Genomic DNA, 23,715 nt, shown 5'->3' on the forward strand with positions numbered 1-23,715 from the left:
AGCGGGGCACTGAAGGCTGCTCATTTATAGCAAAATCATTCCATCATTCATTGTGCTAGATCATTTTCAGGGGTTAAAAAAAAAGCAGCAGGAATTATTATATAAAAATATAATTAGATTTTTTATGTAAAAATTTCTATTATTATTATTATTATTATTATTTAGGAACGCCAAATAGACATGAATAAAATATAATTATAAACAGGAGTCCTGGTAGTTTTGACTATTTCTGTTTTTCTGTTTTATTATGTTAATAAATATATAATTGATAATAACTAATAATTTTGTTTAAATAAATAAATAATTATGCCATATTTAAATGCAGTTTTGTGATGTACCATGGAAGTGTGTGCAATGTACTTATTTATTTACATTTACCTTTAATTTTTTCGCAGCCAGTAATGTTTATTATATATTTTTATTTACTAATATTTACTTTTACATTTCCTTTTTTTCATATATTATTTTTATTTCGTATTTATTTAAATGTATATTTTTGACATGTTTATATTTAACTTTTCATTATTATTATTATTATTATTTGTATTTAATATTTATTGTATGATTGATGGGAATAATTTTAAATTAATAATTAGTTTTAATGAATTGAATATTCTTGAAACAAAATATTTCAAATCCAGATTTAGCAATAGAAAGGTGAAAACAGAGATTAGGGGGTGGATTACACATGGATATACATTGCCTATAATCTCAGGGCACAAAGACATCCTCATGTTATTTCTGAGCTTCATCCTGATCTAATGAAAACCATTCTGGGTTACTTGTCACAGTAAGGAGGTTAATTGCATTTTAATTAATAGTTGTATTACCAGGAACCTTTGCTTTGTACATAGAGTACCCTGTAGCAATAGTCTGCATCACCTATTGTTAGATTATTGCAAATTATGGCTACAATGTAATGATAAATATAATGTGTTACTGAAATAACTGCAGTGGTTGGATGCTCTGTATTAGGGAAAAAATAAATAGATAGATAGATAGATAGATAGATAGATAGATAGATAGATAGATATAGGTATAGAGATAGATAGATATAGATAGACAGATACAAAAATGATATGAAGTAGATAAATAATAGATAAATGATAAATAGATGGATAGATAGATAATATAGATAGAGATGAGATAGATAAAACGATAGACAGATCGATAAATAGATAATATAGATAGATAGAGATGAGATGTATAGATAAATAGATAGATAAAAGATGCAAAAAGGCAGCACATGCAAAAAAGTGAAAGAAAAAATGTTTATTCACCTATGTGGACAGTAAACATTTTTTTCTTTCACTTTTTTGAGTGTGCTGCTTTTTTGCATCTTTTACCTTTTTAGGCATTGGTCTAGTCTCATTAGCACCTCTTTTTTTACCTTCTTACTTTTCTGTGTCTGGTGCTGCCATTTTTATTATGTATTTCTAGATAGATAGACAGATAGAGTATTTCTAGATAGATATATATTACATAGATAAATAGATAGACAGAGAGATATGAGAGAGATGGATAGATAGATATGAGATAGATAGATAGATAGATAGATAGATAGATAGATATTAGATAGATAGATAGATAGATAGACAGACAGAGAGATATGAGATAGATAGATAGATAGATAGATAGATAGATATGAGAGAGATAGATAGATATTAGATAGATAGATAGATAGATAGATAGATAGATAGATAGATAGATAGATAGATATGACATTGATAGGAGATATATATGAGATAGATAAATAGATAGATAGATAGATAGATAGATAGATAGATATGAGATAGATAGATAGATAGATAGATAGATAGATAGATAGATACATAGATAGATAGATAGATAGATAGATAGATAGACATAGACAAAAAGTGATCCAATAAAAGGTCAGCTAAAAATTAGAAACTGACTTAAAGATCTGGCTGTCTGTCTTAGAATTTCTATAAACTTTTATCTACAAAAACCTTAAAAAATAATATTTCCTCTTATTTTAGGTATTAACCAGACTAAGGAACTTCCTTCATCTGGGATCTGCAGAAATGGCCACCAGCCCATTAACAGTCACAAACGACCACCTTTTGTCCTCTCCTCCAAACTCCTACCAAGACTCCCTTCAGTCAAGAGTCAGTCACTCCAACATGAAACCAAACCAAGTCAGCCAAGTCACTTTGTATGGCATCCCTATTGTATCGCTGGTCATAGATGGGCAGGAGAGGTTGTGCCTTGCCCAAATCTCTAACACACTCCTTAAAAACTATAGCTACAATGAGATCCACAACAGGCGGGTAGCCCTTGGTATCACCTGTGTGCAGTGCACCCCAGTTCAGTTGGAAATCTTGAGAAGGGCAGGAGCAATGCCCATATCTTCACGAAGATGTGGAATGATTACTAAAAGGGAGGCTGAGAGACTGTGCAAGTCCTTCTTAGGAGAGAACCGGCCACCAAAGCTTCCAGATAACTTTGCATTTGATGTTAGTCATGAATGTGCATGGGGGTGCAGGGGGAACTTCATCCCGGCAAGGTACAACAGCTCCAGAGCTAAGTGTATTAAATGCACCTACTGCAACATGTACTTCTCTCCAAACAAGTTCATTTTCCATTCACATAGAACCCCAGAAGCTAAATACACCCAGCCTGATGCTGCCAACTTCAATTCATGGAGGAGACATCTTAAGCTCTCAGATAAGACCCCTCCAGATGAAATGGTATTTGCCTGGGAAGATGTCAAAGCAATGTTCAATGGTGGCAGCCGAAAGAGGGCTTTAAGTCATGCACATTGCCAAAGTCTGAGCAGCGTAAAAGCAAGCAATGGCCTCTTGCCACACATGATTGGTCAAGACCTCAATCAGAAGAGGCCAAGGTTCGAAGAAGAAGAAGAGATAGAGCCCACCAACATCACAAACAAGACCCAAAGAAGTTACCCTGTCATCCCAGTCCCCAGCAAAGGATTTGGCATGTTGCAAAAATTCCCCGCCAGCACCCTCTTTCCAAGTCCATACACTTTCCCAGCCTTTGGCCTGTGTCAGAAAAAAGATGATGCTGATACAGTCAATGGCCAGAAGACCAGTGCATTGTCAGGACTATTCTGGCCTGGTAGAAAAGATGCATTTTATCCCCCTTTTTGTATGTTTTGGCCACCAAGAACTCCTGGTGGACTTCCAGTTCCTACCTATCTCCAGCCTCAACCCAGCACCCTTACTTCTATTACAGACAACCCAACTCTAAGACAGGCCTTCCTAGAGCTGGCAGACCAGAGTGATGCCAGCAACCTCAGCAACACTGGAGACACCTTGTTCGAAACCGAATGTTCCAGCTCTCCAGTGTCCAGCGACATCAGACCCTCCTCTGAAACCAGGACCAACGTCTTGGAGGTCCCTTCCTTCCCAATTCGGAAACAGAGCTACCATTCCGCCTTCCGGCCTGTGGTCAAAGACGCCGAGAGCATTGCCAAATTGCATGGCAACCTTGAGGACTTCCAAAACGATAGGCATGTGTCACCCGGCACTAGCTGCAGTTACCAAAGTGACAGCTCGGACTCTGATGAAGAGCAGGACGTGGATGTGGAAACCAACAAGCCGCCTGGTGAAGACGAAGAGGAAAGTCTCAGCAGTCAGTTTCTGCAGAGTAGAGGACTGGTAGAAAGCAACGAGAAAACATGCAAAGACCGTTCCCCCTTCTCCAGTTCCAGGAGCGAAACGCAGGCCGAGAAAATGGAAAACGCAGAACATCCTTCTTCCACCCCAAAAGACTCCAGCCCCCGTCATACATCAGTGGAGGAACCTTGCTACAAAGATGTAAATATTCCCTCAGGCTTCACAGCTAATTATTATTATTTAAATGCAGCTTTAGGCTGAATGGGTGATGTCTGCATAATAAGATTGATAACTAGATGCCCTACAGAAATGAAATCTTGTGTTTAGCTCTTTAACACAATGCCACAGAGAGCAAATGTTCTACATGCAAATAAACCCCTGTGTTCTGGAAATGCGGCGATTGTCCTGGGCCCATATGGTATATAGCCTACCCTATATCCCATATACAATTAGGGGACTGCGCTGATAATGAGTTCACCTCCACCTGACATGTCCTCTATGTAGACCTGTCCTTTGTACCTTCCTATATGTTCTGTTTTTTTTTTTCTTGTAGACCCAGAAAAGCAAAGAAAACAATGGGAACTTATCCTCCAAGGAAGACTCCTACCCAGGTAAGAGAGGCCATGGACAAAATTAACCTCTTCTTGGACACAGACTACACTTTTTAGCTCTATACCGCCACTATTGTACTATGGATTCTATCCGCTTGTTTTTCTCTAGTCTTTTGTTTTTGTTTTGTTGTTTGTTTTTGTTTTTTGTTTTGTTCAGGGAAAAGTTTGCTGAGAAACGTCAATTCCTATTTTGTCAAACTTAATATCAGCAAATTGATTCATTATGTATTTTCTTTCCCCAAATGAACAAGGGTTGGTAGTCAGTGTACATCTTATACACATGTATGGTATGACTCTGTATATCATTAATTCATATGAGTCTTGCCATCATCTTTGTATTATTCTTACATCTGGCTGTCTATGGTTGTACCGGATTGGGGGGATTGTTATATAGGAGTGCCACTATTCATTGCAGTATCACATTGTGTTATCTGTGACTACTACACGCTCTGCTACATTCATGTTATATCTCTATCTGTCTATCTATCTATCATCTATCTATCTATCTATCTATCTATCTATCTATCTATCTATCTATCTATCATGTATTTTCTTTCTTTCTTTCTCTCTGTTAGCTTGTAATAGACTTGGAATCAGTAAGGATTGATTTGGAATGAATAACTTCATATCTATCCAATAGTTATCTAACTATCAATCTATTTATCCAATATCTATCTATCCATCAGTCTATCCGATATCCATCTATCTGTCTATTTATATATCTATTTTATCTTTCTTCCTATGTATCTTATATTCTGTGTTAGCTTGGAATAGACCCCATTACATTAATATTATCTAATATTAAGGACTGACCTGGGATGAATGACCTCATATCTATCTATCTATCTAAAAAACTAAAAAAAATCTATAAATAAAAATAAATCGGGTGCAAATCCTCAGGGAAGGTAGGCAGCCATTCCACTATGCAATATTTCCAAAAAAATTGGACAATTGGACGGCTTGACCAAGGCCTCATTGAGTGGGCTGAAGCATTGCCTGGGAATAAATGGGTCACCACCTTTCACCCGGATTTGGAGTGCTGTCTTATTTTTTTGGAAATATCTATCTATCTATCTATCCATCCAATATGTACCTTTCCAATATCTACTTATCCAATATATTCCTTCCTTCCTTCCTTTCTTTAAAAAAAATCCTATTCCAGTAATATTATCTACAGTAACGATTGACCTAGGAGGAGATCAGGAGATCACCATGTCTTCAGATCTCACTACTGTTGTATTACACATGAGTAAATGAGCTTTCTGTCTGTCTTTCTGCCTCTATTAACGCAAGAGGTTATCCGGCCATGGCTGTATATAACACGTTCCAATGAATCAGGGCGGGATGGTTTACAGGGAATCATGTCACGTCTCCTCCATCCTTATCCTCCCCTTCAGTGAGTTCAATTACTCCATTAATACTTTAATCAGTAAATCCAAGGAGTCATATTCTATCTTTATTTTCCATAAACAAACTACAAAACAAAAACATATTATTAGACTCAAAGAAAACGAATGACACATTCATCTGGAATGCATCTGTATACACATTAATAGAATTAGATATTGTTGAACATTCCGTGTGTTATTATAATATTAGGAGAAATTGGAAGGAGAGAGAAACCATTACACACTTATAAAAGCCTAATGTATGATCAAATACAATGGACATAAATTCATATGCCCGATGCATTATAGAGATGGAAATCTCCTGGTAAATAAGGCAAATTGATTAGTAACAAGGATCTACAAATCTACATCAGTCCAACAAAACCACAGTTTCCAACACTGCCCCTTAAGGCACTATGATTTCAAGGCAACGCTCCTAAAATTCATATTTCGCCTATTAAGTTTATCCCTTTTTTGCTTGTGCCAGAATTTTTTATTTAAGTTTCAAAAGTTTAATAGATTTTTTCCAAAAGTTTTACTTTGAGGTTAACATGCTCCACCGTACACCCACTGATTGCAATGTTTCCTCTAAATGGTTGTCAGAGTCACTCCCCATTTTCTGTATGACTTATACACTCCACCGCAACTCTTTGTGAATAACTGTCAATTGTTTTCTGGTCTTATTTTGAGTGAAGGTGTACAAAAAAACTGAGCTGTGTCATCTATCTATCTATCTCTTATCTATCTATCTAATATCTATCTATCTCTTATCTATCTATCTAATATCTATCTATCTCATATCTATCTATCTCATATCTATCTCTCTAATATCTATCTATCTATCTATATCCTATATCTATTCCATTATCTATCAATCTATCTATCTCTATTCTATATTTATTGCATTATCTATCTCATAGCTGTCCTATCTATTTATCTACCTCATATCTAAGTCTATCTATCTCATATCTTTCTATGTGTCTATCTATCTTTCTACATAGTTTTTTGGTGACATATCTATCTCATATCTGTCTATGTATCTCATAGCTGTCTATCTATTTTATATATTTTGCTGCATATCTTTTTGGGACTTTTTTGACTTATTTCAGATCTTCATCCAAATATTTTTGGAGACATTTAGGGTCAGAGTAGAAAAATGCCAAGTCAATTAAAAACATAAAAATTGGGACATTTGTGAGTTATAATGCACGTAGGTTTTTCATTTTTTGCCAGAGATGATGGAAGAAACAACATATATTATGATTTTGTACGTGTTCTCAAGTTCATTTTTACTCCGTGGAGTTTAGGAATCTAAATAAATAAACCAACTGAAAACAGTCAGCAAGCTGGCTAAATGCTGTTGTTGACGGATCTTATTCTAATGATGGCTCTTCTGAATACAGAAAGAACAGCCCGTTAACACAGAATAGTTAAAGGAAATGTGTCACCAATAATTTTATCTGCCAGTTAAAACCAGATAGTCACACATCTCCTTTTTTCTAATGTGTATTTTTTTTTTCTGATTGTAGATTTTTTTATTCTATTTTCTGAACATGATTATGGGGCCATCCTGCCTGAGCTGTTCTTAACAGCATTTAGAAAGCATCAAGAAAATTGCTTTACGGCAGCCCCCTGGTCCATAGATGCAATGGTCAGGAGGGGACCTCAGTGACTTCTATAGGAGAGTTTTCTAGGCCATGCTCTGTGACCTGTACAAGGAGAGAATAGATAAGATGTGACAATCGCCTATTGTTAATGGCGGATCCTGTCTTATCTATACACAGAGGTGATATCATTACAGGCAGGATTAGAATGACAGATAAGCAGATAACTGCCGTAAAGTGATCTGTACAGACCAAGAAGTGGTGCCTAGTATTAGGCTTAGAGGCCAGTGGGAAATTTTATGATTTTTGTTTACATATAGATATTGACACAGAAAATTAAAAATAACATCATCAGAAATTTTTTTAAATAATGTTAAACATAAAAAAAAGTGATTTAAACAGTAGGTTATTTTCTGACGACACATTCCCTTTAAAGGTTTAGAGGACCCAATTCCATACACCCTATTACTGAATTCAGGGTTAATAGAGAAGGTCCTCTGTTCAGACTCCTCCTCATCTCTTGACCAAAGCAAAGAGCATCTCTCTCTCTCTGGAGGACCTGCCCTGTCCTGCATTACACAAACAGCCCTTGGATGTCACAGGGCATTGTGCACTACTTCATTTAGCCTACTTCACTTACTATCAAGTTTCCCCACAGAGTATGGCTAATTTTGGGAAGTCCAAGCGGGGGGACATATTGTGATCATCTCATTGTCAAGGGACACTGCTAACAAGTAGTGAGTCTACTAAAGTGGAGAACCTCTTTAAGGCTCATTAACAAATTTACATCAAATACACCCATTTATTTTTTTCCATTACGTACATATCCCAAGGAAGAACACCCCCCATGAGCCATCCATATCCCTTTCAAACTATTACAGCGAATCAGCCATCACAACCTCCTGTGACAAAAGTTTCCATAGTGTAACTGTCAGGGGTGTACAAAAACTCAGAATGGGTCACACCCCCACTAACAGCTCCTCCGAATACTATCACTTTATTAAAGTTAGTGTCTACCATTTTTACTTGCACGGATTCATAATATATCTGTATAGGTAAGCTCTCTTTTTCTGACTTGATAAACTATATAATACTGGTTGCCTTCAGCCACCACTAGGGGGAGCTCACTGCATATAGATTTATTCAGTTAGTAATGCACTCAACAGGAGCTATATAAAGCTGCGTGCAATGTGCTCCCCCTAGTGGTGTTGCTAGTGGCTCCTATTGCAGTATTATGGCAAACAGGTAAAGAATTCCTGGCCCCCCTCCCCTCAGGGGCCTCATAGCACTTATAATATTGGTCTAGTTGACAGTTGGAATATTTTGCATGAATAGTCACAAATATTTCCTTGTGTCTTAATACCCCGGCTTAAGACAATGTGGCTTTTTGGCACCCCCCGCGTAGCAAATATGAAATAATAAAACCGCCATAGAGTGCACCTCTGAATTTCCATTTTGTCTCATTGCAGATAAAAGCAAAGAGATCCATTTTTATGTCACAGAATCGGACGCCTCGGCGGGTGAATTCTGGAGAGAAATACCAGGTAAGACAAAATGTATCCCTCTAGAATGTTCCAAGGGTAAAAAAATAAAAATATTAAAACCCAGAATAGGCAAAGAAAAAAAATAAGACGGCGCTAATAGCAAGCGGATTATTAATTGCGTTGGACGCATGAAAGGCGGTTGTAGGACCATATACAATGAGGCGGCGTGCGGAAGGCTGAAATGACAATAATTGAAATGTTCCATACAAACCTTCTATTAAGAAGGATCACAGCTTATTGCTTTTTCTATCTGTCAGACAGACATTAAAGGTGTTTTATTGCGTCTTTCCCAACATTTATATTATCTACATGATAATGATCTCTACACAAAATGTGTAATACATTTACAAAAATTACATTATACAAATTAAATGAAACCACCTTTTTACTGATTGCTAAACGTCTCCGAGGGCTTTACGGACGACGTGATTAGAACTTGTGATACTAACTTGTCTATTGCAGTGTCTTAAGGAGAGGTTTGCTTTCTTGGGAGCAGGGAATCTAATTTCCCATTTATGTAATGCAAACTGCCTTGGCTTTGACTATTCACGGTTAATTGACTGTCAAACGAGGTTGTTATCCTGAGGCAATGTCTGCAAATTTGCCTGTCAAATGAGACAGAGAGTGCAGGCAGCGGAGAGAGAGAGAGGCTGAGAGGGGCAGGGAAAGAGGGGAGCAGCGCAGCGGCGGCAGGGGGGCGGGCGGCAATGGTGGGGGGCAGAGGCCGGAGCCGGACACTTATGTGGCAATTGGGGAAATGGAGAATTGTACTAAAGAATACAGAACATGTGTGACTACAATGTAGCCAATACCAATTATATAGATATAGATCTGTCTATCTATCTATCTATCTATCTATCTATCTATCTATCTATCTATCTATCTATCTATCTATTATTTATCTATCTCATATCTATCTATTTATCTATTATTTATCTATCTCATATCTATCTATCTATCTATCTATCTCATATCTATCTATCATCTATCTATCTATCTATCTATCTATCTTATATCTATCTCACATATCTATCTATCTATCTCATATCTATGATCTATCTATCTCATATATCTATCTATCTATCTATCTATCTATCTATCTATCTATTATTTATTTATCTATCTCATATCTATCTATCTATTATTTATCTATCTCATATCTATCTATCTATCTATCTATCTATCTCATATCTATCTATCTTGTGTATATTTATCTATCTATATTTTATCTACTGTATCTCTAATCTATCTATTTATCTATATGCATTATACGTACGTACGTATCTATCTATATCTATCTATCTATCTATCTATCTATCTATCTATCATCTATCTATCTATATCTATCTCATATCTATCTATCTATCTCATATATATACAGTCAGGTCCATAAATATTGGGACATGAACACAATTGTAACATTTTGGGCTCTATACACCACCACAATGTGTAGGAATTACAACAGTTTGCATATGTGCCTGCCACTTGTTAAGGAACCAAAAGTAATAGGACAATTGGCTTCTCAGCTGTTCCATGGCCAGGTGTGTGTTATTTCCTCATTATCCCAATTACAATGAGCAGATAAAAGGTCCAGAGTTCATTTCAAGTCTGCTATTTGCATTTGTAATCTGTTGCTGTCAACTCTTAAGATGAGATCCAAAGAGCTGTCACTATCAGTGAAGGAAGCCATCATTAGGCTGGAAAAACACAACAAACCCATCAGAGAGATAGCAAAAACATTAGGCGTGGCCAAAACAACTGTTTGGAACATTCTTAAAAAGAAGGAACGCATCAGTGAGCTCAGTAACACCAAAGACCCAGAAGACAATGGAAAACAACTGTGGTGGATGACCGAAGAATTCTTTCCCTGGTGAAGAAAACACCCTTCACAACAGTTGGCCAGATCAAGAACACTCTCCAGGAGGTAGGTGTATGTGTGTCAAAGTCAACAATCAAGAGAAGACTTCACCAGAGTGAATACAGAGGGTTCACCACAAGATGGAAACCATTGGTGAGCCTCAAAAACAGGAAGGCCAGATTAGAGTTTGCCAAACGACATCTAAAAAAGTCTTCACAGTTCTGGAACAACATCCTATGGACAGATGAGACCAAGATCAACTTGTACCAGAGTGATGGGAAGAGAAGAGTATGGAGAAGGAAAGGAACTGCTCATGATCCTAAGCATACCACCTCATCAGTGAAGCATGGTGGTGGTAGTGTCATGCCGTGGGCATGTATGGCTGCCAATGGAACTGGTTCTCTTGTATTTATTGATGATGTGACTGCTGACAAAAGCAGCAGAATGAATTCTGAAGTGTTTCGGGCAATATTATCTGCTCATATTCAGCCAAATACTTCAGAACTCATTGGACGGCGCTTCACTGTGCAGATGGACAATGACCCAACGCATACTGCAAAAGCAACCAAAGAGTTTTTTAAGGGAAAGAAGTGGAATGTTATGCAATGGCCAAGTCAGTCACCGGACCTGAATCCGATTGAGCATGGATTTCACTTGCTGAAGACAAAACTGAAGGGAAAATGCCCCAAGAAGAAGCAGGAACTGAAGACAGTTGCAGTACAGGCCTGGCAGAGCATCACCAGGGATGAAACCCAGCGTCTGGTGATGTCTATGCGTTCCAGACTTCAGGCTGTAATTGACTGCAAAGGATTTGCAACCAAGTATTAAAAAGTGAAAGTTTGATTTATGATTATTATGTCCCATTACTTTTGGTCCCTTAACAAGTGGGAGGCACATATGCAAACTGTTGTAATTCCTACACCGTTCACCTGATTTGGATGTAAATAGCCTCAAATTAAAGCTGACCGTCTGCAGGTAAAGCACATCTTGTTTGTTTCATTTCAAATCCATTGTGGTGGTGTATAGAGGCAAAAGTTTTAGAATTGTGTCGATGTCCCAATATTTATGGACCTGACTGTATATCTATCTATCTCCTATCTATTTATCTATCTATCTATCTCATATCTATCTAATATCTATCTATCTATTATCTATCTATCTATCTCCTATCTCATATCTATCTATCTTAGACAACCGCCCATACATAAGAGATATAGGATATACAGGAATTTTAAATATGTCACTCAAAATCTGATCCAGATCCTGGATGGTCTTCACAAGAGGAGGAGAGATGTTGCTGTATAAGATATGACTGGTCCCCGAAGATACATATCTGTCAGTGGCCACTTACCTCACTTTCTCATTATAACATGTATATCACTGGGGTGAACGATCTGTACGGCTAAGTGCAGAAATAGAAGTTTTGCCGGGAGCCGAGAGCTGTTAGTAATTTATTCATGACTTCTAGAGGGAATAATAGAGGAATGGCACAACATAGTCATAGGAATAGATGCTCCAGAACTATTATTACATAGAAAATGCAAGTAGTTACTAAAACAGACATGCCAGGGGAGGTGACAGCTCCTCTTTAGGTACTGCCAACTCAGGTGTGATTTGAAAAGAGAGGTGGAAGACACTAAGGATATGAGACTGAACTCTACTGCACAGGGACACCCTAAAAATTGTGGAATATCTTAGAATTAATTTTCCGCAAGTTTAGCAATCCAAGACAGACAGATTGTAATAAGTGGGTAATACAGTGCGTTCAGGAAGTCTTCAGACACTTTCATATTTTTTCACATTTTGTTATGTTGCGGCCTTGTGCTAAAATAAAAATAAAAAATCATGTTCTTCCTCATCATTCTTCACTCAGTAACCCAGAGAGAACAGACGTTAGAAATAAAATCTGACATAAGTATTCAGACGCTTTACTCAGGACTTAGTTAAAGCTCCTTTGGCAGTGATTTCAGCCTCCAGTCTTCTTGGAGATGACGCCATAAGGTTTCCACACCTGGATCTGGGGATTTTCTGCCATTCTTCTCTGCAGATCCTCTCAAGCTCTGTCAGGTTGGATGGGGACCGTTGGTGGACGGCCATTTTCAGGTCTCTCCAGAGATGTTCTATTGGGTTCAGGGCTCTGGCTGGGCCACTCAAGATTATTCTCAGAGTTGTCCCTAAGCCGCTCCTGTGTTGTCCTGTCTGTGTGCTCAGGGTCATTGTCTTGTTGGAAGGTGAACCTTCAGCCCAGTCTGAGGTCCAGAGCACTCTGCATCAGGTTTTTATTAAGAATATCTCTGTACTTTGTTCCATTCGGCTTTTTGCAACCCTGACCAGTCTCCCTGTCCTAGCTTCTGACCCCCCCCCCCCCCCCCTCACACCATGATGCTGCCTCCACCATGCTTTACTGTAGGGATGGTATAGGGCAGGTGATGAGCAGAGCCTGGTTTCCTCCAGACATGTGTCTTTTACTGAGGACAGGCTTCTTTCTGGCCGCTGTGCCATATGGACCAGATTGGTGGAATGCTGCAGTGATGGGTGACCTTCTGGAAGTTTCTCCTACCTGCACACAGGATCTTTGGAGCTCATCCAGAGTGACCATTGTATTCTTGGTCACCTGTCTTATCAAGGCCCATCTCCCTCGATTACATAGTTTGGAGGGGTGGCCAGCTCTAGGAAGAGTCCTGGTTGTTCCAAACTTTTTCCATTTAAGAATTATGGACATTTTCTGTAACCTTCTCCAGATCTGTGCCTCCACACAATCCTCTCTCTGAGCTCTACAGGCAGTTCTTTCCTCCTCATGGCTTGGTTTTTGCTCTGATTTGCATGGTCAGCTGTGAGACATCATATAGAAAGGGTTGTGTTTTTCAAATCATGTCCAATCAACTGAATTTACCACAGGTGACTCCAAGGGTCTGAATACTTATGTCCATGTGAAATGTTAGTTTTTCTTTTTTAATAATTTCCATAAGTGGTGAATAGAGAGTGCACCGCTCATGCACCGCTCATGCACCGCTCATGCACCGCCACCTCTCCATTCACAGCTATGGGACTTCCGTGACACGTTTTGGTTGGGTGACAACAAGCTTATACAATTTGTCACCAGTCATATGGGAAACAGTCACATTTCATAGGTGGACTCTAAAACAGTGCCCCTAGTGACCAAACTATGCCAAACAGAAGGATCACTTGTTATTACTTATTGTTCTATAGCAGGAACATTTACTATTAGGGTGGAGAAAGGTTAAAAAGAGCATTTTCCACACATCTGTATATTATATAGACAGTCCACTGATTTCAATGAGAACTATGTAATGCTTAATTGCTCCTGTGGTGGCGCTGCAGGGAATTTTTGCCAGGTTTCTTTCCAAGTTACAGCTGATCATTGGGGGATTCCAGCAGCAGGAACCTTTACTTATTGTAAGGGCACTCTTCTAACAAAAAATGGTTTAACCAAAGTGAGAACCCGCTTTAAATGCATATTGTTGTCAATCTAATATCTATAATTTTATCTAGTGCCCCAGGCTTTTTTAAACTAAACATGTCCACAATTCTGTTCTGATCAGTTGTAAATCTCTCTATGAGTCTGAGCTATGAGTTTCTTATACAGAACTCACTCCAAATCCCCTGCTCCGCTTCGCATAGCCGTAGAGGTAAATGCTAAAATTCTGTCTGCTTACGGCCACCACCAGAGGGAGCCGTGAAGCTTACTGAAGACAAATGTATGATTGACTTCAATGACAGATGTATAAATCCATATACGGTGAGCTCCCCCTAGTGGTGACTGCTAGGAGAAAGAATTTTTTCAGGGGATTTGGTCTTTTTATTAGAATAACAGAGCTCTGATCCCTATAATCATATATTATGGGGAGTCAGTGTAATCCTGAACATAAAGAAAATAACTCAAAGTTTGTAATCAATATTTTTTTTATTATCTTTTATCTATTTATTGGTGACTTGTTTTATTTTTACTTAATTAGATTTTAGTTTTTGGCTATTTTTACATAATATTTAATTTACTTTTTTTTCCCCTTTTCAATTCCATTTTATTTCACCAATTTTTCCATTTTTCTACAATGTATCAAGTCTAAAGCGCCACACGTAAATTTACTATACATTATGATAAAGTAGTCCTCACCAGTACATTGCAGGGCTCGCTGGCTGAATTGATGCAATAATAATTTCACTGCCTTCCTGTTGCAAAGTTCTCGGTGCAGATTTTATATCTACATAAAGTTAATGTTGAATCCCACAAAAGAAAAAAAAAAGAAAAAAACAAAACCAACTAGATAGCAGGACATCTGTGCCCATAACGGGTTTAATTAACTTTTGCATCATGTTCTCAGTGGGTCACGGGCGAAACACCGATCTTTCTCCATCTTTACTTTAATAACTTGTTGAAATGCTGGCATAAAAGGCAGAATATAAAAATCCCAAGTAAAGACATAAAACGCGTCGAGGCCTCTCCCCGCCACTAACAGATGCCAATATCTTTCCTGACAGCCAACACTAAACATGTAAAAGCTACACAAAGCGAGAGAGACGGTGGTTAATCCAACGAGTGCAAGCCATAACCTCGTCCCCGCCTGTGGCAACGCGCCACGCTGAATGGGCCCTTAAAGTGAAATTTATGTCGCCTCTTCTCTGCCCGAGAAACAGTTTTAATCTTGGAAAAGGCAATTACTCGACAGACATAAAAGCGGACGGGGGAAACAGAGGAAAAATAAATAAATGGAAAAAAATCCAAAGTCAACAAACTCATTAAAAAGACGTCTTTTTTTCTATATTGTCTGCAGGAGAAGCCAGTCAGGATGGCTCATCACCAGCCCTGAAGAAGGACATGGGGAGCATGGGGAAAGGTACGTTTATCCATCTCACCGCGGACAGGTCCGAACAATCTCCCGCTCGTAGTATCCTAGCTCAGCAGACGACATAAGCAAAGTAAAAACAAACAAGAGTAACACGACTGACGCATTTCAGACCGCTATCGCTTTGTAAAGACCATTGCAAATATCTGAAACGCGTCAGCTATGTTCCTCTTTTCCTGATACAACATTTGAGTCTTTTTACGAATGGTGCCATCCTCTTATTACGCTAAAATGCTACAATTTTCCATGTCATCCAACATGAACTTAGGGCCAGAGGATATATTTTTCACAGCGGTGTTCATGCAAGAGAAGGGGCTCCATAAAAAAAAAAGGCCAAATGGTCTCCTGCTTGGTGCTTGGACCCCAAGCCCTTTCCAAGACCTCCCACCTACATGTGGTCACAATTTAGAGGGGTCCTGTACCCTAGTTGCATAGGGACAGGAACAACCAGTAGCTTGTTCTTTGAGGCTTCTAGAATTTAGCACTCTTTGAAGGGTTTCGTATAGGGCAGTATATACATCAATTTCTCGCCAATATTAAGATCTCTGCTTGCTGTCAGGTAACATTTTTATTAATACTGGTCACAGCTGAGGGTTAGCCTCCAGCTAGGCATGATCTAAACAGTCTGATCTTCTGACTGATACATTCCACCTGCACAGACACAGGACAGGAGGGATGAGTTGTCCACAGCTCACAGAGAATGGTCTACACCAGGCATGCTCAACCTGCGGCCCTCCAGCTGTTGCAAAACTACAACTCCCATCATTCCCGGGCAGCCTCAGCTGTCAGCCTACAGAGGGGCATGGTGGGAGTTGTAGTTTTACAACAGCTGGAGGGCTGCAGGTTGAGCATCACTGGTCTAGACTGGATAACATTGTAGCAAATCTTCAGCTGTGAAAAGTTTTAAAGGGGTATTCTGTTTACATTAATTTATAACTATTAGATCGCTGAGGGTCCTACCACTGGGATCACAAGAAAAGAGGCTCCGTATGGATAGAGGATAACTTATTGTAACTGGAAAACCCCTTTAAGTCTTTACAGGCATTTAGTCTGTGACACAGGTTTACTTCCAGATGTCCAGAAGCTGAAAAGCTGATGTTTCTCACAGCTGAGGGTTTGCTACAATCTAGGCAAACCTCTGTGAGCTAAACAGTATGAGCAAGTTGATGAAAATCCTCTTTGACTGTTTTTGTCCTTTATGGCCGGCATATCACCAGGGGCGCACCACCAATGAGGCCAGGTGAGGCGATCGCCTCAGGCAGCACCAGGGAGGGGCAAGAGGGGGGCAGGGGAAGGGCCATGGGCAATGAGAGCTTTCATTGTGGCAAAGGGGTTAGGTTAAGAATTTGGCATTGGCGGGGGGGGGGGGCCCGTTTCAGTTTTCGCCTCAGGCAGCAGAAAGGCAGTTTTCGCCTCAAGCAGCAGAAAGGCTAGGCGCACCCCTGCATATCACATAATATTCAGTAGTCTAGGAATGTTGGGTGGCAGTGGCGACCATATTGCCGGTCACCCAGCTTTCCCGGAAGGTGATAGAGTAACTAAGAATCTGACATAAGAAAGCGACTCAAGGACTCTGATCCTCAGAAAGGACACACAAGGTCACAATTACAGTCCCAGCCCGGCCCGGTTGACTACAGACAGCCAGATGTGATCTCTTCCTTCTCTCTTAGAGGGTGAACACATTAGAGTCCATTATTCGCCCTTCATTATGGCAGTGACATGGGCCTTTTAAATACTGACATTAACTCCTTCCTTGCCCGAGGCTCGAAGCGCATCAATCATAGAGAGCCGCTGGCTGCCGGCTTCGTCCCACTGAAAGGGTTAGCGGCAAAGTTAGGCAGGTAACCGGCTTATGAACCATATTTTACGCTTGACAAGCTGCGTATGAATAATATATGGCGGCTGGGTGGATATAATTGAGATTAATGCATGCGTATCAATCAATACATGACACGGTAATATAATACTTTAAAATAATATATTGCATTGATTTATATTCATGATTTCTGCATCGGGCCTCGCCCGGCCCACACAGCACTTTATGCTTTTTGCTATTTTTTTTTATTTTAATTCTTGTCAATATTTATATAATTTTTATTTTTTTTCCCAGAAGAACTTCAGAAAGTTTTATTTGAGCAAATAGATCTGAGGCGGAGACTGGAGCAAGAATTCCAAGTGTTAAAGGGGACGCCATCTTTTCCTGTTTTCAGTAAGGATATTTTTTTTTATTATTATTGTGCATTATATTTGCTACCTGCTGACTTTGGTACTTGAGATATTTTTGGGCACATGATGGTTGCACAGATCTGAAAATAAAAAGTTACAGAATAGAAGAGCCAATGCTTGTTGAAAATTCATTGAAACTTGCAGTGACTTTCAGCTACACAAACTGTTCAGCCCTATGGGCGCAGTCCCATGTCAGTCCCAAAAATAGTGTGAGAACTTGTACAGATGTTATACCTGACATAAGCAGATTATAGAGGATGACTGAACATAGAGACATGGCAAATTGTGCAATGAGACTCACACTCTTTGGATGGATAGATAGATAGATAGATAGATAGATAGATAGATAGATAGATAGATAGATAGATAGATAGATAGATAGATAGATGATAGATATGGCATTGGGCAGGTGATGAGCAATGCCTGGTTTCCTCCAGACATGATGCTTAGAATTGAGGCCAAAAAGTTCAATCTTGGTTTCATCAGACCTAAGAATCTTGTTTCTCACAGTCTGAGAGTCAGTCCATTAGGTGATTTATTTTAAACTCCAGACGGTTTTCATGTGTCTTTTACTGAGGCTTCTTTCTGGCCACTCTGCCATGAAGCCCAGATCGGTGGAGTGCTACAGTGATGGGTGATCTTCTGGAAGTATCTCCCATCTGCACACAGGATCTTTGGAGCTCAGCTAAAGTGATCATTGGGTTCTTCGTCTTACTTTGGTGTGGCAGCCAGCTCTAGGAAGAGTCCTGGTTGTTTTAAACTTCCTCCATTTAAGAATTATAGAGGCCACTGTGCTTCTGGGAACTTTCAGTGCGGCAGAAATTTTTTGTCCCCTTCTCTCGATGTGTGCCTTCACACAATCCTGTCTTTGACAGGATTCCTCAACCGCCCTACACCCCCTTTTTTTTAGAACTGGCATACGTGTCGTGGATGAGGAAGAAGTCGCAGATTTGGCCGCTATTTGCCACTGAATCTGCGACAGATATAGGCCAAAAATTGGCGTATATCTATTCATAAATGACCCCCATAGTCTTCAATAGAATGACCAAAGTAGATTTTTTTATGATGGACTGTGGAGTTATTACTAATGTAGAAGGTTTGTCTTCAGGAGAAGATGTATGATAGGAGAACATTTAGCTAATAGAGAAGGAGGATGGAGCTGAGGGTGGGACACTCCTAATAGCGAGACCCTTCTACCCCATTAACTAACCCTGACTAAGTGATTAGTCCAACAAAAAGGAAAAACAACATCTTGATACGGACTACAAAATTTCATCTCCCACTACTCTGATTAGGCAGCTGCTCGATTAGGGTGGAAGTCCCTAGGGAATGTATCATGGCTGTAAAATCTCCAGAATTCATCAAGGGCTTACCTAACATAGAGGCACTCCTGGTGGCTACATTGGGGTCCTTGGGATGGGGCATCCAACAAACCTTTCGCCATTGTAATCCAGAACAAAGCATTATGTTCTTGGCTACCTCAACATTAATGATCAAAGTAGGGTCAACCATGCTGAGCGTTTCACCACTCTTTGTTACCAACAAGGCAGTGGCAAGAAGTGCTGTTGGTGGGGTGGCATGAGCCAGCAGCAGGAGGGGTCTTTGTTTTATCATGGGGCCCCCTCTGGTCCGTCTTGGATGTATCATACAAGGAGTTAATGTTCTCTTAGAGCCTCATTTAGCGATTGAAAGCCTTTCCCATCAGGACCTATATCGTATACGTTTAATATATATATCATCTTCCCGTGAGAGCCTTCTGAGAGCTTCTCGCCTGAGAGACGTTTGTCTCATTGTTTCCTGTTTTATCTCATAACTCCCAATGACGTTGGTTAAAAGAAGAGACGCGGCTGTTTAATGGGAGCTCTCAGATGTTACCTCCATTATCAGGAGTCTTCGCTCTGGGCCAACTATGATGTACACTCTAGGATACAAGTCCAGATACTTGTACATCTTTAATAACGATGCCTGTCCAGAGGTCTCCTCCAGTATTTACTACCTGTCAGACATGTTCTTTATCTGTAGAAGGGAAGGGGAGAGAAACTCCTGGGGATCCTACCCTACAAAGATGATGGCAATCTCCACACCTCCTGTCATACAGTGTATATGGTTGTGGCATATAGGCATTACATCTCACTATATATATATAAGAACCAGTATATGGCAGTATTTATAATGGCAGTGTATGACACTATATATAATGACAGTGTATGGCAGTATTTATAATCACAGTGTATGGCACTATTTATAATGGCAGTGTATGGCACTATTTATAATGGCAGTGTATGACACTATATATAATGGCAGTGTATGGCAGTATTTATAATCACAGTGTATGGCACTATTTATAATGGCAGTGTATGGCACTATTTATAATGGCAGTGTATGACACTATATATAATGGCAGTGTATGGCACTATTTATAATGGCAGTGTATGGCACTATTTATAATGGCAGTGTATGGCACTATTTATAATGGCAGTGTATGGCACTATTTATAATGGCAGTGTATGGCACTATTTATAATGGCAGTATATGGCAGTATTTATAATGGCAGTGTATGACACTATATATAATGGCAGTGTATGACACTATTTATAATGGCAGTGTATGGCACTATTTATAATGGCAGTGTATGGCACTATTTATAATGGCAGTGTATGGCACTATTTATAATGGCAGTATATGCCACTATTTATAATGATATATCAGTAGTAATAAGTCAGAGCAACTGGACTAGTACTTTGTTCCTTGAAGACATTTCACTGGTCATCTGACTTGCTTTCTCAATTAAAATGGCTTGTACGAGAATTCTCCTGCATTAGATACTGGTGATTTGTGCTTCTGCCATTTATTGTATTTGCATGACTGAAGCTATTATATGTTGGTAAACTGCCTTTGGAGATGTGTTAGAGCTGCATTGTAAGTTGCTACTAATTTTTATTTTAACTATTTATAATGACAGTATATGGCACTATATATAATGACAGTATATGGCACAATTTTTAATGACAGTGTATATCACTATTTATAATGACAGTGTATGGCACTATTTATAATGACAGTATATGGCACTATTTATAACGACGGTGTATGGCACCATATATAATGACAGTGTATATCACTATTTATACTGACAGTATATGGCACTATATGTAATGACCGTATAAGGCACCATATATAATGACAGTGTATGGCACTATTTATAATGACAGTATAAAGCACCATATATAATGACAGTATATATCACTATTTATAATGACAGTGTATAACACTATTTATAATGACAGTGTATGGCACTATTTATAATGACAGTGTATAACACTATTTATAATGACAGTGTATGGCACTATTTATAATGACAGTGTATAACACTATTTATAATGACAGTATAAGGCACCATATATAATGACAGTGTATAACACTATTTATAATGACAGTGTATAACACTATTTATAATGACAGTGTATGGCACTATATATAAATCCATCATATGGCACTGTTTATATGGTTACTGTATAGCAATGTTTATGAAGGCAGTTTATGGAACTATTTACCGTATATGGGTACTGTATTGCACTGTTAGCTTTGCACAGCACCTCTTACAATACTTTCACACTGTGACACTACTATATAAATACATAGACATCTATATTTTCAAAATTTGAATTGCTATATTTGATGCAATGGAGTCGGAGTCATTTTCGATGGTGGGCACAGGATGACAATAAGATGCTGCAGATATAGTTTTATACTATTGTACAACTTCTGTCGTGACTTTATTGTTGCCGGTATTTTCATGTGAATTTTTGGGAAGGCAGATATACGGAGGACACGTTTTTTCTTCTGTGAAGGGACTAGTATGAGGCTCATCGTGGCGAAGATCGTTACTTCATTACACTTTTTATGTACAATACTGTATTACAGCGTGTTAATTATCAGTTATTAATTCCTTTCTCATCTGAAATTAATACCTGTTATATACCCTGCATATCTCCATGATATTAATGTACATATTTCACCTTCCTTCACAGATAACTTCCATGACCAAATGAAGAGAGAGCTAGCATACAGAGAGGAAATGGTCCAGCAGTTACAAATTGTAAGTTCTACATAAATTATAAACCCTCTGCAATCCTTCACCCCTAAGTCCTTCACATCCCTCACCCCTAAGTCCTGCAGGTTTATCTTCACAATATCTCCAGCTTTTGTGCAATTCATGTTTGTGCCACTAGGGGGCAAGGATGAAATCTTTTCCTTTTCCACTGTACACATACAATCTCCTCTCTAGCTGCGGCTTATCTCCCCTGGGAGCAAAAGGATCGGGAATATTGAAATCCAACAGCCCGATCCCTATCTTCCCTAACATATTCTGTCATGGAAATGTGTGGGGGAAATCTGCAGTGTATTGAGGTAACAGAAAAGTGAATCTGATCATCCACACAGTGCTAAAAAAAAAAAATAAATCAGCACCATAAAGTGACCTGCGGCTTTAAATCCAGATCATGTCAATTAATGCTATACATTTAACCCTTTACACTGGAGTACTCAGACAATAAGTTGCCGTTCTTGGACAACCCATTTAGACTTTCTATGTAGATTTCATTCCATTCACTTTCTTTAAGGGCTCATGCACACGACAGTATGTATTTTGCGGTCGACAAAACACTGATCCCCCCCCAAAAAACGGATGACGTATTTTCTTTCCGTGTCTGTTCCGTTTTTTTGCGGACCGTATGCGGAACCATTCATTTCAATGGGTCCTAAAAAAAAAAACGTAAGTTAGTCCGTGTGCATTCCGTTTCCGTATGTCCGTTCCGCAAAAACTTAGAACGTGTCCTATTATTGTCCGCATTACGGACAAAGATAGTACTGTTCTATTAGCGGCCAGCTGTTCCGTTCCGCAAAATATGGAATGCACACGGACGTCAAATTACATATGGTCGTGTGCATGAGCCCTAACAATGCCTGTCCTTGTCCGCAAAACAAGAATAGGACATATTCTATTTTTTTGCAGAACAGACATGCGGCCATACGGAAACGGAATGCACAGTCGTTTCCATTTTTTCTGCAGGCTCATTGAAATGAATGGTTGCACATATGGACCTGTAAAAAAAAAACTGGATGGAAAAAAATACGTTCGTATGTATGAGCCCTTAGACATTATCCACATTGAACATCTATGATGTCACCAGCTAAGTGACTACACAGCACAGATCAACCCAGCTACAAGCCTGCAGCGCCGCCTAGTGTTCATTTTAATATTGGCTTGTACAGATTAAAAAATGAGATTTTAAGGAATTATTCTTGAATTTTGCAAAAGCATTAACCCTTAGGTCCAGTTTCCTTGTTGTCTGTCAAAAGGAACAATTTCCTACTTTAAGCTGATGGCAGAAAGCACATAATTTAAAGGCTATAACTCCAGAATGGCGCAGAATATCATGCTAATATTATTTCTCAGTCCCTCAGGTTATCAAACATACAAACACTATTGAGCTGCTTCTTGTATAATAATTCGTTTCTGCAACCCATAACTCAAATTGTGCCCTTTTTTTTAGTTGTTTTCCTGGAAAACCCCTTTAAGCTTTATTTACTTAAACCCGGACGACCCCTTTAACATAATTATTAATCATTAGGATGAAGTGTTAATTAGAACGCTTTCCAATTAAAATGTTTCCCTTCCTCCAGATCCCTTATGCTGCCAGCCTAATCAGGAAAGAGAAGCTCGGTACACATTTGAGCAAAAGCTAAAAGGTAAGATAAGCTTCCGTGAACCTTGAGGATAGGTGGGTAGGGGTCGTAACATCTGTCGATACCCTGTAGCAGCCTGGCACCAACCCATAGGGACAAGGTAACTTTAGCTGGGTGATCCTGGCCATGGGAGAATCATGTCACCTAGACTTCTGGCTTGTCAGCCACAGTGCAGCTCCTGAACTGCTCCTCTAACTTGCTGTAGACTACTAACTGCATTTGCTTGCTGTCAACACTAGGGGGAGCCCACTACATACAGTTTCCATGGAGCA

At 39.1% G+C, this 23,715-nt stretch overlaps 1 protein-coding gene across 1 annotated transcript; it reads left to right on the forward strand.

The window, feature by feature from the left end:
- The first annotated feature begins 2,045 nt into the window (after positions 1-2,045).
- On the forward strand, positions 2,046-23,443 carry SKOR2 (SKI family transcriptional corepressor 2). The gene is made up of 7 exons (XM_040420156.1): positions 2,046-3,800; positions 4,153-4,210; positions 8,672-8,746; positions 15,398-15,460; positions 17,580-17,678; positions 21,727-21,794; positions 23,381-23,443. The coding sequence occupies exons 1-7, from the start codon at positions 2,046-2,048 to the stop codon at positions 23,441-23,443; spliced, it is 2,181 nt and encodes a 726-aa protein (XP_040276090.1).
- The last annotated feature ends 272 nt before the right edge of the window (positions 23,444-23,715 follow it).

Source organism: Bufo bufo, chromosome 2 (assembly GCF_905171765.1).
Source record: "Bufo bufo chromosome 2, aBufBuf1.1, whole genome shotgun sequence".
Classification (NCBI taxonomy): domain Eukaryota; kingdom Metazoa; phylum Chordata; class Amphibia; order Anura; family Bufonidae; genus Bufo; species Bufo bufo.

Bases quoted from the DNA above. Each gene is read 5' to 3' on its own strand.
- SKOR2 (XM_040420156.1), top strand. From the start codon at position 2,046: ATGGCCACCAGCCCATTAACAGTCACAAACGACCACCTTTTGTCCTCT. The intron at 15,461-17,579 runs GTACGTTTATCC...TTTTTTTCCCAG, and splicing joins CATGGGGAGCATGGGGAAAG to AAGAACTTCAGAAAGTTTTA. The intron at 21,795-23,380 runs GTAAGTTCTACA...CCCTTCCTCCAG, and splicing joins TGGTCCAGCAGTTACAAATT to ATCCCTTATGCTGCCAGCCT.